General features: G+C 39.6%; 1 protein-coding gene across 10 annotated transcripts in view; it reads right to left on the bottom strand.

Annotated features, from left to right (window-relative positions):
- Window positions 1-13,895: 13,895 nt before the first annotated feature.
- The window catches only part of cspg5a (chondroitin sulfate proteoglycan 5a), a 96,996-nt gene continuing 95,224 nt past the window's right edge, over window positions 13,896-15,667 (bottom strand). For 8 of the 10 annotated variants that reach the window (XM_030157558.1, XM_030157560.1, XM_030157562.1 and 5 more), the window contains one exon: window positions 13,896-14,290. In XM_030157558.1, the coding sequence (XP_030013418.1) occupies window positions 14,123-14,290 (168 nt within the window). In that variant the 3' untranslated portion in view covers window positions 13,896-14,122. The remainder of the gene's footprint in view (window positions 14,291-15,667) is intronic. The other 2 variants (XM_030157564.1, XM_030157568.1) reach the window with 1 other exon arrangement.

Raw genomic sequence — 15,667 nt, 5'->3', positions numbered from 1 at the left:
CCTGAAAATTTCATCAAAATCTGTCCATAACTTTTTGAGTTATGTTGCACACTAACGGACAGACAAACAAACAGACAGACAAACAAACCCTGGCAAAAACATAACCTCCTTGGCGGAGGTAAAAAGCTGCCATTGGCAGAACAGCGCCCCCACCTGTGTGGCGTTCAGGATGAGCCGCTGCACTGAACAGCCCAGCATCTTCTTAATCATCAAGTATCAAGGTCCTGTATCATCAGTATTTTGAGACGTAATCGTAATTAGTGTTGTCAAAAGATTAAAATTTTTAATCAGATTAATCACAGGGTTGCTGTGGATTAATTTAGATTAATCACGATTACATATCATTCTTTTTAAATTTATATTAATCACGTTTCATTTTGCATGAGCAAACAGACTCAAGAAAGAAGGGAATATATGCATTTAACGCGTTTGCTGCAAGCTGGGCGACGCTTTAGCTGAAGCACTAGCAGAATCCCTGATTTAAGGTATGAATCATGTAAAATATGGTATTTCAAGCTGGAAGTGCTTCAGTGAAAAGAAAACTCCTTCCTGCAGAGTGTGCATTGTACTTGATGTCAGCTGACTTTTCCATCTTGGGATTTTTTGTCCTCATATTTCCATCCAGAGGGCCAACTTGCTGTTTAGCGTCTTCCATCTTTATCGGTTGATTCTGCTGCCTTTCACTACCAGATCAACTGCCCATCTGTGTATGCACAACGGTAACTCTGCTTAAACATACTGCTCAAAATGCATTGCCAGAGATGTTCAGAGTCATTCTGCGCTGCAGATGGGTTGGTTGCATAAAAATTTTAAATCAATTATTCATGATGATGGATTCCGCTTTAATGTGTTAATTTCGACAGCCCTACTGTTTATGTATTAGGAATAAACATCAATCAATCCAGTTAAACTACTAAAATGCTTGATAATTGAAGAACTTGCAGGAGAAAACTGTTTTACAGTTGTATTATGTTCAAAAAACACTTTCTACATCAAGAAGGAAAATCAGGTGTCTCTTCAAACAACACTTTACTTAAACTGCTGAAACCTTAAACTTTTAGAATCAAAATTTAAATCACAATCATGTGTCCCTTTAAAAAAACATTTCATCTGAGCTGCTGAAATCTTAATAAACTTTTAGGACCCAAAATTACAATCATGTGTCCCTTCAAAAAACATTTCATCTGAGCTACTGAAACCTTAATAAACTAAGGATCCAAAATTACAATCATGTGCCCGTTCCAATAAGATTTCATCTGAACTGCTGAAACCTTAATAAACTTTTGTTTACGTTTTGTACTATGTCGTGCGTCACTCATGCTATGTCATGCATTGATTGGCTGTAAAGAAGCACGTAAAACAATGCGCAACATCAGGCACAGTGTGGGATGTATCCTGTTACTTGCTAATAGCCATGCATTGAAGGGGTCAAATTATTGTACATTATGAGATTTTATGCCTATGGAACAGCCTGCTGGGGACCCTGAGGGCTGCAGAGAATGAAGAAATTTTTAAAACCAGGCTCAAGACTCACCTTTTTTAATTCGGCCTTTAACCAATGCTTCTGTTTTATCTTTTTAATGATTAATATTTAAATTTACATTATATTTATATATATGTCTTATTACCTCCGCCAAGGAGGTTATGTTTTTGCCAGGGTTTGTTTGTTTGTTTGTCTGTTTGTTTGTCTGTCCGTTAGTGTGCAACATAACTCAAAAAGTTATGGACAGATTTGGATGAAATTTTCAGGGTTTGTTGGAAATGGGATAAGGAAGAAATGATTAAATTTTGGTGGTGATCGGGGGTGGGGGGGCCCACGGGGGGTGCCACTGATCAGCCTTGGTGGAGGTCTGCGCTCTCCGAGTGCTTCTAGTATTTAGATTCTTTTAACCAATGCTTTTTTTTTTTTTGTTTTTAAATCTTTTTGATGTTTTTTTTTTTAATTTTTATTCTGTGGGTACCAGTGGCCGTGACGCTTTCCTTCCCTTGGGGTCTGCTCCTCCCTGGTGGATGGGGGTCCCTGCCACCATAATGCGATGGCAGTTTTGGCCCTCTCTCACTGGTCAGGATGCAGCTCTGTGTCAGTGGTGCCAGGTTGCCAGGGTTGGTGGCTGCCCCCTGGTGTGGATGGCTCCATGAGACAGCACCTCCTCTTTTACTTTCTGGTCCTCCCGTTTGTGGCAATGCTGCTTATGACAGTGCTTCAGACTCAGCTTGTTATATTCATTGGTGGGTTTTACTTTACAGCTCATGCATTCATATTTTGTAAGGGTTAAAAAAGTCCAAAAAAAAAAAAAAAAAGAAAAGAAAGAAAGCTGAGGAAGGTGTCAGTTAAGATAAAAGAAACTAGTGGTGTTGCTGTGAAGATAATACACTCGTATCAGTGTACATAGGCTGTTTCTCAGAACGATGCAGACTTTGCACTTTGCATGTAGTCGCAAGTTTTCAGCTTGGCTCTGTCATGAATCTTCTGTATGTGAGCTAGAGGGTGGGAGTGAGCATGTGAAGTTGACAGATGCTTTGTGCACATATGAATGTGCAAGTGTATATGTGTGTGTGGTCTATTCAGCTCATTGTAAGGGACTTGCACTATAGTGTGAAAATATGTGTGGGAGGTGTGTGGGAATGTGTAGATGTGCAATGAACAGAAAGGTTAACTTCCATACTCTCAGTAAAGAAACAACCACAGACCACATAACACTGACCATTCTGTGTACCTAGATATAAAAGATGGGAGTTCAGGAGTTAAACTGTGTGTTTGATTGTCATTTGTGTTTGCATGTTGGTTTGTGTTGTGTGTCTGGCTGGCAGTAGTGACAACAGGAGTCTCTGGAGGCAAGAAACATGCACCAGCAGCAGCAGTCTTGTTCCTGGTGTTTGCTGTCATGATTTATGTGCTGCAAAAGCAATTTTACGTACCCTAGACCAACTGTCAACTCTGGAAATGTCAAAGTGCACAGTCACATCATCAGTATGAACACCTTTAACCCCAGCTCTGTCTGTCCATCTATCATCTATTGATAATGTGATAGTTTTGAAAAATGTGAACTTTTTCTGGCATAGACCTACAGCACATAGCATTTCTGCATTATGATATCTAAAAATAGGACCAATGTCCAAATCCACCTGTTCACAACGCTGTATCCAATATGATGCAGTGCATTCAGTTGTAATTCAATTACTTTTCATCTGTTAAAAAATAGGACCAGTGTCCCTGTAGCTCACCGGCACAGTGGTCTTGATGCAGGGGATCAGTTTTCAAATAATTAAATGAAAATCCATATATGACCTCCTATCAGTGCACAGTAGTAATTATATTGATATCTCTAACCATTTCCATGTTACAAGCCATCAAAATATGGCCCATTATAAGGCAAATTTTAATATTTGAAAAGTTTTGCAAAAATTCAAAAATCAAAATTTCTCAAAACTGTGAACAAACTTTACTTCACTTTATAAAACTCTACATATAAAATTTGAAATGAATCCAATCAGTAGTTGCATTGGAGAAGATGTTTGAAGAAATTGCGAATGAAGACGACTAAGATGACGACAAACATGACAATGAAGACAGCGGCGACAAAGAGAGCGAGGACAAAGAGAGCGGCAACAACGACCATGATCACGAAGACAGAGACGATGAAGATGACGGCGATGGCCTATCAGCCAGTGAGCTAAATTTTATTGACCTACAGTACTGTACAATAGCCATAAGGCACTACATAATGTTGCTTGTAATGAACATTAATTTTTATTTGCAAGTCTTAAGTATTAAGACAAAACAAGATAATGTGGGAAATATGTGCACAGTAGATTTACACTAAACAAATCAGAACAATACAGAACACATGCGGGTAAAAGTCAGTATCTAATGTGAAATCTACTCTTGAGCCCAAAATTCTAGCTAATTACAGGCCTATATCAAATCTCCCCTTCCATTCAAAAGTCCTTGAAAGAGTGATAGTTAAACAGGGATGTCAATACCTACAGGACAATAGTATATTTAAAGATTTCCAGTCTGGCTTTCGCGCTCATCATAGTACTAAAATTGCATAGTCAAAGTTACAATGACTTGTTACTAGCTGCTGCTGCTGGACTGGTTCTGCTGGACTTGAGTGCAGCTTTTGACACAATCAACCACAGTATCTTACTGCAGAGATTAGAATGGGACATAGGCATTAGAGGAGCAGCCCTCTGCTGGTTCAAATCCTATTTATCTAGTAGGTACCAGTTTGTCAATGTAAACCAACAATCATCACCATATTCCAGAATTATTTATGGCATGCTGCAAAGGTCGGTCCTCTGACCCATTTTGTTTACACTGTATATGCTGCCTTTAGGCAACATCATTAGAATACATGGCATTAATTTTCACTGTTATGCAGATGACACGCAACTGTATTTATTGATTAAACCTGACCAGACCAGGCAAGCGGATAAACTAATTCGACCCAGATCGATCATTTAAAGCTCATATTAACCAAGCCTGCAGAACAGCTTTCTCCCACCTGTATAACAGCCAAAATTAGAAATATTATGTCTAAAAATTATGCTGAACAATTGATCCATGCGTTTGTTACATCTAGATTAGATTACTGTAACTCCCTACTCACAAGTGTCCTAAAAGTTCTCTAAAAAGTTTTCAACTGGTTCAGAATGTAGGGGCAAGACTATGGGGCCATTATTGTAGCAATATTATTTGCAAATGCGTGTGGAGAGTTGAGTGTCCGTATTTCAATCTGTCTGTGTGCAGTCGGATTTGCAAATGTGTAAATGAATCTGTAAATGCGTGATGAGATTTGTGTGTCTGTACAACAATCTGCAAATGTGTAAAACAACTTGTGTGTGTGTAATCAGATTTGAAAAGTCAAAGTATTTTCACTACAAGACCCAGAAATACAGACAAATCATTGGTTACAAGTCAAGCGGCTTCTCGATTGGCTCTCTTTACACACGTGAATTTTGCCACACTTCTGCCGTGACAGATCCACAAATGCGCAGTGGGATTTGTCTGTAAAACCAGGGTTTGCATGCCTGGGCTCAGGCTGCCCTGGGCTCAGGCTCACAGGCTCCCTCATTCTGGCTGCGTTCGGCTTTGCTCGTTCTTGTACCTGACGTGAGTTTATGTGAGTTGTGCTTGCAAGGTTCACCAACTGCCACTAAAAATCGAAGAAGAAGAAGAAGAAGAAGAAGAAGAAGAAAAAGAAGATTCACTTGGGCAAGGAAAGATGGCTACAATAATGGCCCCATAGTTTGCAGCCATCTTTCCTTGCCCAGGTGAATCTTTTTCTTCTTCTTCTTCGATTTTTAGTGGCAGTTGGTGAACCTTGCAAGCACAACTCACATAAACTCACGTCAGGTACAAGAACGAGCAAAGCCGAACGCAGCCAGAATGAGGGAGCCTGTGAGCCTGAGCCCAGGGCAGCCTGAGCCCAGGCACGAAAACCCTGGTTTTACAGACAAATCCAGCTGCGCATTTGTGGATCTCTCACGGCAAAAGTGTTGCAAAATTCACGTGTATAAAGAGAGCCAATCGAGAAGCCGCTTGACTTGTAATCAATGATTTGTCTGTATTTCTGGGTCTTGTAGTGAAAATACTTTGACTTTTCAAATCTGATTACACACACACAAGTTGTTTTACACATTTGCAGATTGTTGTACAGACACACAAATCTCATCACGCATTTACAGATTCATTTACACATTTGCAAATCCGACTGCGCACAGACAGACTGAAATACGGACACGCAACTCTCCACACGCATTTGCAAATAATATTGCTACAATAATGGCCCCATACAAGACTATTAACAGGAACTAATAGAAGAGAGCACATCACCCCTGTGCTACAAGCCCTTCACTGGCTTGCAGTTGAGTTTAGAAATAAATTCAAAATCCTCCTTCTTACATACAAGACCATTAATGGTATGGACCCTTCTTATCTCAAAGATGCTCTGGTACAGTACCATCCTAACAGAACACTTTGCTCTCAGAATGCAGGTCTACTGGTAGGTCCCAGGGTCTCTAAAAGTACAGTAGGAGCTAGAGCCTTTAATTACCAAGCTCCTCTCTTATGGAATTAGCTTCCAGCAAATTTTAAAGAGGCAGATACAGTCTCTACATTTAAGATTAAACTGAAAACATTCCTCTTTGAAAAGGCTTATGGTCAGGCTAGTTAAAAACAGACTGAACCCCACAGTTCAGTCTAAGCTGCCCTAGGAGCAATAATGCTAGGGGAAGTACAGTGCACGGAATCCTATCACCTGTTTCTGGTATTATGTACCACTTTTGTCTGTACTTATAATTTCCAATTTGATCACTATTCACCCAGTGTCCCTTTTCCCCACTCCCCTCTGGGGGAGTGGCTACTGTTTCAGATGTACCCACCTGGGGCCCAATGACAACGGGACCTGAGGTAACTCATCTGTGCCCTGTCCTGACCTGTGACCCTAGACCTCCTCCCCCACCCTCACCTGTGTGAATGGACCTTCTCACCCTCACCTGTCTGGATGGACCTCCTCACTCTCATCTGACTAGATGGACTCCCTCATATCCCCCCACCCTACTGCATCTTTACAGACTGGAACTACATCTGCAAATGGATGTCCATCAGCCCTGTTTACCTAGACAGCTTGTCTGTCCATGGGAGTGGATCTCTCCTTCACTGTGGTTCTCCCCGAGGTTTCTCTTTTCCAACTGGGTTTTTGGAGTTTTTCCTTGCCAAGGAGGGTCTAACAACAGGGCATGCCCAGGATATTAATCCATTACCTTAATTGACTGTTTATTTGACTTATGTTAATTTTCATATTCATCAAATTCTGTGAAGCCCTGTGAGGCAACCTTATTGTGATATTGGGCTCTACAAATAAAACTGAATTGAACTGAATTGAATCTCCATTTTTGGATTTAGTACCTCTTAAATGCTCTTGAGTTGATTGAGTTCACTAGGTTTTCTTAAATAATTTGGTAGCATATTCAGCAAAGCTTCATGCAGAAAATCCAGCAGAGTTTTCAGCAGAAATTTCTTTACACTGTCTTTTATCATTTTATCTGTCAAGATGATCTCATGTAGTTTCTATAATATACATATTGATTAATAAATATATTTTTTGATGCTGATTAGGTATTGTATTCCTTCCAGTTGATACAATAATGCAGAGACTGGGGTCCTGTCCATGCAAAAATGGTTTCGGTCGTATCCACAAAAGTTTTGCATCGGATAGGCCTTTCGTCCACACGACGCCTGTGTTTTCATTCACTGAAACCACAACTTTTTGAAACCATGTCCCAGAGTGAATAACTCTAAAATTGCTGGTTTCATGTCTTCGGCTCTACGACCAAAACTGCAACTTTTCTAAAATGTTGATGTCATAGCCCTGCATCTCTAACCTTTCACCCTGGAAGCAAGACACCACTTCAAAACAACAACAACAACAACAACAACGGCAGAGTACAGAGGAGTGCTCATGCTACAACAGTTATTGAACTCATTGGAAATGTTGAATCAAACTGTTTGGTTACTCTTTCATTACAAAGAGCAACAAACAACCATAGCTAACAATGTTCACTACATGCTCTTAGATCTACCGTGGAGTGGGGAAACCAGGGGAGCAACCAGGAGGAAATATCGGATCAGACCTGGTTGAACCAAATAAGCTTTATGTGCATGTTCCACGTCATCTTCTCTGTTTTTTACAAGATCATTACAATGCGACATACAGGCCTGGCATTTGTACTACATCATTTTCAATGGTTTTGTGTGTTTTGTGCAGATATTTCCTGAATCACTGTGTTTACAGAGCACTTTTTTGAAAACGACAAAGAATAAGATCAGATAGGAAAAGATGGGCATAGCCTGAGAAATCCTTAAGTGTGATCATTATAATTTTGCTAAAACAACAAATCTAATCGTGGGCTAAGACATTTGTACAGTCCTCTCTATATAGCAGTGGCGATTTCTCATGGACTGCAAGGGAAGCTCGGCTTCCCCTAAAATTCCGAAAATTAAATGGTTGAATATGTACGGTTGTGTTGACATTTTATTGACTACATATGTGTTAGAACACGTTCATCTCAAAGATGAGTTCGTTCAGAATCAGCTTTATCACAAATCAACGGATGCCATGTTGTTCACTTCTCATGCATTCCCGTTGCGTTGTTTTCTCATTCGATCTCTACTCAGTGCATTTGCCCGTAGACGCCGGGCGTCTATGGGCTTGAATGGAGCTGTGGGCGGAGCTCGGCCGGGCTGGATGCCAGAATCCCACGTGCTGATTGGAGGATCAGTCGACAGGCTGAATCCCGTTTGACTGACAGCTGTTTTCAGATCTCCTTCACTGACACAGTTCAGTTTAATACCGTCACACATTCTGCGGTGAAATCAAGAGAGAAACAACTACGAAATTACTCGTTCATTTCTTGCACTGTAAATAAAACTCATTGGACTTCCTTGTTTCAATGTAACCTAATTTCAGCATTTTTTTGTTTCAGTTACATAATTTAATCATTTCTTGTTCGAGTTTAATATCATTTTGTAGATAGTTAAATCAATCAAACTGTCGGCTCGGTCGGCGTGAAAGGAGCATCTCTTGTTTAAAAAGGCTGAAGTCTTACACCCGCAACACAATGGGCCAAGGCAATCTAAGCAGCCTAGCTCTGCTGGCCTTTGAGAGGACACTGGTCCAGTCCCTGGAAAAGACGCCTACTTGGTACGTTAAGGTCACCGACCATTTTATTAAAAAGGAACGGAGGGCCGAATTTGTGTTTAAATAACTTGACAATTTTTTTGATGTAAGCCGACAATGAGCTTCCCCTGTCTGAAAGACTAGCAGCCGCCACTGCTATATAGCTGGAAATAATACATTTAGTTGTTTCCAGCAATATTCACATTTTATTCATATACACTACAATATACAATATATACAATATTCATTTTTGGGCAAAATGTGTTTATTGTTGATTCATTGTTTCAACTGTTTAATTGTTGTCTGTCAATGGCATCACAACCTACGTGTTTGTTAAGCTCAAACTACCCCATAACCATATCTATATCAAGCAAATGTTTCCTGAAGTTCATTGGCACATAATTACAATACGTGGTCCGTAAGCATATCCAATCTACATTACATAATGTTAGCATGAACTTGGTACTGTATTAAATGTCTGTCTGCTAACCTGCTATTTGGACCAGCTAACATTAATTAGTGATCCAATGTTAAACTAAGTTGACATTACTTGTATTGAACAAAACAACAGTGTATGTGTTAACACTTTACTCCTGAAATTACTTGATGGTCTTTCAGACAGGCTAACAGTATTTGTTAACAGTAGTGATGTGCGAGTCCCGGACAAATTATTCAAAATCCCGTAAGCCATTTTACTGAGTCATGAGACATAATTTCTTGTCTCTGTTAACTTGTTCACTGACTTGTTCCTGCTACTGCTAGCTAGCTAACTGCAAAGAAGAGACCAGACAATAGGTCACTACTGGACAACTGCTATTTTAGCTGCATTTGAATCAATATATCAAGTTAATTGCTGTATTAGCCTTGGGGGAAAAGCAACGGCTGGGTTTCGTGTTTCAACTCAACTCCCACTTTGCCTCCCTGCTATGAACTCTGAACAAATGAATCAGTAGCTCATAGCTGCTTTGCTCACTTACAAAATGAATCAATTACTCAGATGCTCACTTCCAGCCCAGTGTTCACACTCTTACCTGAGTTGATAGTCTGCTGCTCTTTTCCAGCAGTCTGTGAGTGATGGCATAGAAAGAAATTAATCACTAAAGATGTCATGTTTGTCTCGCAATGGTGATCGGTAGTTTTAGCGGTATGTATCAGTGGGGAATGGGAGTAGGTGGAGTTTATGTGCATATAATCCCATCACTAGTTCATACGGTGATCTATATTTTCATAACATGCCCCCTTTCCAATGCATGGTACCAGCTCAGCTCGACTTGACACAGTTTGGTACAATGCTGTTGCTTTTCCTCTGCAATTGGTATCACCTTGTCGTGAAGGAGATGGACGTGGTCAGCGGAGTCAAAACTGTTGAGACACCATTTTAGGATAGTAAACAGTAACAACAATGGATGACACCAAGGTGATGCTGCACTTGTTGCTCAGTCTGTGGCTTTTTGTCACAGAAAAGGTGAAACGAGAGAACCAGAAATGGATACAAGTGGCGAGAGCAAACATGCTTGAAAAGCAAAGGAGAGTTATGAAAGCCATTCGGAAGTATGAAGCTGAAGACCAGTGGATAAGAGCTGCCATGAGACAACATCTGATGGTTAGATAATGCCTTATATACAATAGATGTTGCATTGAATGGTGTGGTATATGCGGACCGAGCCACGAGTAAAATGATAGAGGCTATTTGAAGATCTTCTCTGCTATCACTTTTGTGTATAGTATTTGAATTTAAGATGCTCACGCCCTGTGCACGTGTGATGACACTCCCTCTGACCAATCAGCGGTCAGCAGTGAAATTTCAGTGACGACTCAGCCCAGATAGAACCTTGTCAGAGGAGGTACAAAAAAAGTACAGATACCAGGTAGAACCCCCAGTGGAAAAGCGCTAAAACTGTATAGAGTTGAGTAGAGCCGAGTCCTGCTGGAAAGGTGCTGTGGAATAGGGGCATAAATGTTGGCTTGCTGAGTTCTCCCATGGATATTTAACCTCCTAAGACCCAGGAAATACCAGCAAAGTACAAGCTTTTTTTGTTTTTTATTAAATAAGTGCCTATATTGGAAACATCATGATGCAACAGTTTGTTCAGATGCAGTTTTTAAAATTTTTATAGAATGCCCTTTGTGGTGGACAGTTTTCTTTTTTTTTTGTATAAAGTTGTGAAACTCTTGTCCACAAATGTGGACAAAAAATCCATAGCTGAGTCTTAGGACGTTAAGAGGTGGGAATTAAAACTGGCAGTCAGATTTGACCCCAATTCCACCAGTGGCCACATGCAGTACTGCAATATAAAATTCCAGCCCAAAAAGCATTTTCCTCATTTTCCTTGCCTACAACTGTAAAACAGAATTTCTTCCTGTTATCAATTTTTACATAATGGGGGTTTAAAGCTGTGGAAGACTTTTGTCACCAATTTTTTCAGCAAATCTGTAAAACCCCAGTCATACCCTCAGAATCACGAATCTGTAAGTCTTTCTGTGATTACTCACCTGAATCTCTTGCATCACAGTGAACAAGTGCCATCCACCATAAACAAACCATTTGTTTACAATCAGAGCGGGTAGGTAACTTCAGAATTTTGTTGTGATGTGAATGGGAAGCAAAGGCTCGTGCAGCCGCCTTAGCAGCAGCAGTGCAACCATGTGTTTGTTGCAGCTGCCACTGCCAGGCAGCGCTCCACTTGTTCCGCTTCCCTCCAGCTGCTTCCACATTTCAGCGGTTGCACTGCTGCTGCCAGGCCACTGCGTGAACCTTCGCTTCCTATAACACACATTGCAACAAAATTCCAAAGATGCCCGAGTTACCTCCTGGCTCTGATTGTAAACAAATGGTTTGTTTATGGTGGATGGCACTTCGAAATGTTCACCGTGATGCAAGAGATTCAGGTGAGTAATCACAGAAAGACTTACGGATTCATGATATTGAGGATATGAATAGGGTTTTACAGATTTGATGAAAAATTGGTGACAAAAGTCTCCCACACCTTTAAATGTTTTAAAATGTCTAAATGAGATAAAAGTTTTTTTTTTTTTTTTTTTTTTTTTTACAATACTATCTATCTACAAAATTTTTTTGACTTGTAAAATCATGTTTTAATATGACAAATACTGCATGTATAAATGGCGACACATTTCAAATGAGTACACGGAAGTCATTTCTTGCCATTCATTTTTTTTTTCTTAAGTTTGCTCCCATGGGACTTTGCCTCTATAAAACATCCATGGTTTGTTCCTCAGCTTCACCTTTGTACCCAAATATTACTAATATTTACTAATACTGTAGTTGAGGTTGAGAATTAACACTAACATGACCAGGAGGATTTTGTGAGGCAAATGTTTCATGTTTGCAGGTAACAATATTTATTGCCTAGCTTGTCAGGAAAACTTAAATATAACTTAGGCATTAATTTGTACTACCGTATGGTCTGTCAGCTTGCCTGCTAATTCACTAATTGCACATTAAAGGAATGATGACTTTTATAAGTCACAAAATATTAACTTTTGAAATTACTTTTGGTTTATACTGCAACATAGAAATGGTGTTAATGACCATTTTCAGTATTGGTGATAGATTGAGTTTTTTGCTTGTCCAAATATGGTCACCTCTGGTTCCAAGATTGCAAAGACCACAATGTCAAACTGCTGGGTTCCATGTCAATGTCAGTACATGTCCACCTCTTGTCTAGAGAACAAGTTTGCGACATTCAGGCACTGTGGCATTTCACCTTTGAGTATTGATTTGAACCCAAAATTGTGCACCGTTGTACATGTGGATGAGTAGCTCAGTAAGTAATGCTATGGTCTATGATGTTCGAATCCCAGCAGGAACTGTCGCATTTCTTTCAACATTTTACATGTTCAAACAGGGGGCGCAGCACCGAGGACCCCGGTAGATCAATCCACAATCAATAAACCGTTCTAACTAGGCATAGAAAAATTAGCTTACCTTGTCATTGCTGATCACAGGGATCATGCTAACTAGCTTTTTGAAAGCAGGGTTAAAGTTAGTAATGAGCATATGGCCATGTCGCAAATGTACTGTCTTCTGCCATCTTCTTCACCCATTGGCTGACCACCAACAGAAAATAGAACTTGAAAAGAACTCCTGCCACATTTTTGATTCCTTAAGATATTGTAGTCTTGCTGTTTTTTTTTTCTTCATTTGAGCAGTTAAATTATGGGTGAAAAATGTATTATAACGCAAGCACTATTTAACATGTACCAAGTAAAATATAGCTGAAAATTGATTAGTAATGCCTCACACTACTGCGTTACAGCAAAAAGTAGGCTGTAATATTTACTGTAATGTATTACTTTTGTAATGCATTACTCCCAACACTGCTTATGAATGATGCAAAACCTATCTCGTCCTATATAAAAAGAAGTGCACAGGTAGACCACACTGGTTTGCCTTTCCCTGTGTTTGGTATGTGAGCAGGGGAGCCCATGTTTGAGACAAGGACGTACAGAGTTGCGTTAAAAGCCATGCAGACATTGTCAGGGTTTAGGTGAGGAGGAGCATGACGTATTGAGGAAAACACAGGATCCACAGAGGTCATGTTAAAAAGGTTTATTTCAACAACTGTCTGAATCAGTTTTGTTTATTCTCTGTTCGAAATCCCAAAAAAGTACAAAAAAACAAACCAAAACAAAAAACAAGTACATCAAAGGATTAGAAATCACATCAATGAAAACCAAGACACACTGTGTTGCTTCGTTTGAATCAATCCAAGCATTTTTTTCCCAATATTTATACATACTCACTGAATTAGTCAGACAAACATCAAAACCTCTCAGTAGCTTTATCTTCTTTTTTTTTTTACATGACGTTTTACATACTCTTAAACTTCTGTATGATTTCTTTTTTTTTAAATACAAAATACACCAATGCAGGCAGGGAGATGTGTGCATGTTTGTGTGTACACATATAAGCATGGTTATGTTTTTATTTCATTTTGTTTTTTACTGTATTTGTATCATGTTTGTTTGCATGTATGTGTGTGTGTGTGTGTGTGTGTGTGTGTGTGTGTGTGCAGATAGGAAAGGTAATGGAGAGTAGAGTGACAGCAACAAGAGGGTTGGGCTGCGAAACATGGGTTTGAGTGGATGCAAAGTGGGTGAAGGTTGCAAGGGGCAGCAGGGCAAGTTTGGTGAGGGCAGGGTTACTCTCAGCTGGGGCAGTGGCAGCGGACATGGTGTGAGTTTTTTGCAGCGGTTGTGGCCGCTTGGTGGCAGTGTTGCCGTGTTGAAGATGGTTGAAGACTGGGTAGTTCGGCTGGTAAGTTGCCAGGCTGGTTGTTGGTTGGTTGGTTGGGTGGTTGACCGGATAGGTGCACTCAGCAGCGGACAGACGCATAGCTGGGAGGAGGGGTTTTGGGGGGCTCCTGCTGCCAGTGCACCTTGTCGTTGTCAGGTTGTTTTATTTGTGGTTTGTTTCACATCATATTGTTCTGCAGTGAGTTTACCTCCGAGGAGTTCTCCTCGCCCAGGACCTTGTGATTCTCATGTTTGGGGGTCAGGGAGTTGTGGATGTTGAGGGAGTCATCCTCCTTGGACGGGGCCTTCACTGGGTCCTCCAGCTTGTTCTGGGAATTAGGATCATCCTACCCAGAGAGGGGTGAAGGGGGTCAGGGTAGAAAGTACCATTAGAACTACATCAACAAGTATCACTGACATAGGTAGCACTTTACAGTTTGGTGATAACATGGTAATAATAAGGTTATAGTTTGAAAATAACGAAGTAATACTACATAATGGAATTATTACATGGAATTTGATTTGTCAGTTAACATTACAAAAATGAAACTCATTTTGGACCTGTTGGACCTATTTTTAAAGCTTTGACAATGACTTAAAAATAATCAATCAGAAGAAGTCTTTGTGCGTGTGGCATGCTACCAACCAACTAGCCCAATGTCAGCCAATCTCATAATCCCACTGTGTAACACTATAGTTAGCTACTGTATCATCCAGTCTGCCCTCAGTCCAATGTGGTCCAACGACAAAGCAGTTCTGGTATAATACATCCACATTTGGTGTTGACTGGATCAGAATTAACACTTTACACTTCTGTGATTATATGTTTTGGATCAATTCAATATCAATTATGTGATTAACATCTCCCTTTAACACACAACACTTTGATGAAACAGTACGGAATTGCAAATTTACTGTGGGTTAAGTGGTTTCCCACTGAAAACACATGAAGTAGTTTCTATGGAATAACCATTAATCAGGGCTACAAATAGACTACATGGTTCTATTTCATTTCAAGGTAATATAGGACTAAGCCAATCAGCCAATCAGACATGGAGTGCACACACAAGGATCAATCAGGTTTGTCATATTTATTCCACAGAAACTACTACTAGTCCAGGTAGCTACTCATTGCAATACTCCTATCATTTGTACAGTATTAACATTAACTTGAAGCAGAATGGAATATTTGCATCATAATGGAATTGAAATGACTTCCAACAACTTTCATTTTATAATACCAGATTACTAACTTTGTTAATTAGGTGGCTTTACTTTAATGATTGCTTCTTTAAAACTTAGCTACTACAACATTATCACCAAGAAGTGCTACCAAATTTTATTTAACCCTTTCAATTTGAGCAGTCTTCTTTTTTAACCTCCAGATAAATATGACCATCCATCAAGACACCATTTTCTCATAGATTATGTTAATCTTTGACAACAAACCAACAAAACTGAAGTCTTCTGCCTTAATTGTTAATTTTACATATTGTAGCAAACTATACTATGCAGTTATTACATAGTATATCAGATGTTTAGATATGTTTTTCTACCTTGTGGTATAACCACTGGTTTGTCTTTTATTTATCACTGTATAAAAATATATATGTTCACTTTGACACTTCCTTGAGATGAATAATCTATTTCTGTCATCATATTTGTATTGACTGTGTCTTTATTAAATTAAATTAATGTAACCTAGTGATGCAGTTTAAGTGGAT

The sequence above is a fragment of the Sphaeramia orbicularis genome, chromosome 16, assembly GCF_902148855.1.
Source record: "Sphaeramia orbicularis chromosome 16, fSphaOr1.1, whole genome shotgun sequence".
NCBI classification, from domain to species: Eukaryota; Metazoa; Chordata; class Actinopteri; order Kurtiformes; family Apogonidae; genus Sphaeramia; species Sphaeramia orbicularis.
The sequence above is the reverse complement of the archived record's forward strand: the minus strand, read 5'-3'. Positions and strand labels throughout refer to the sequence as shown.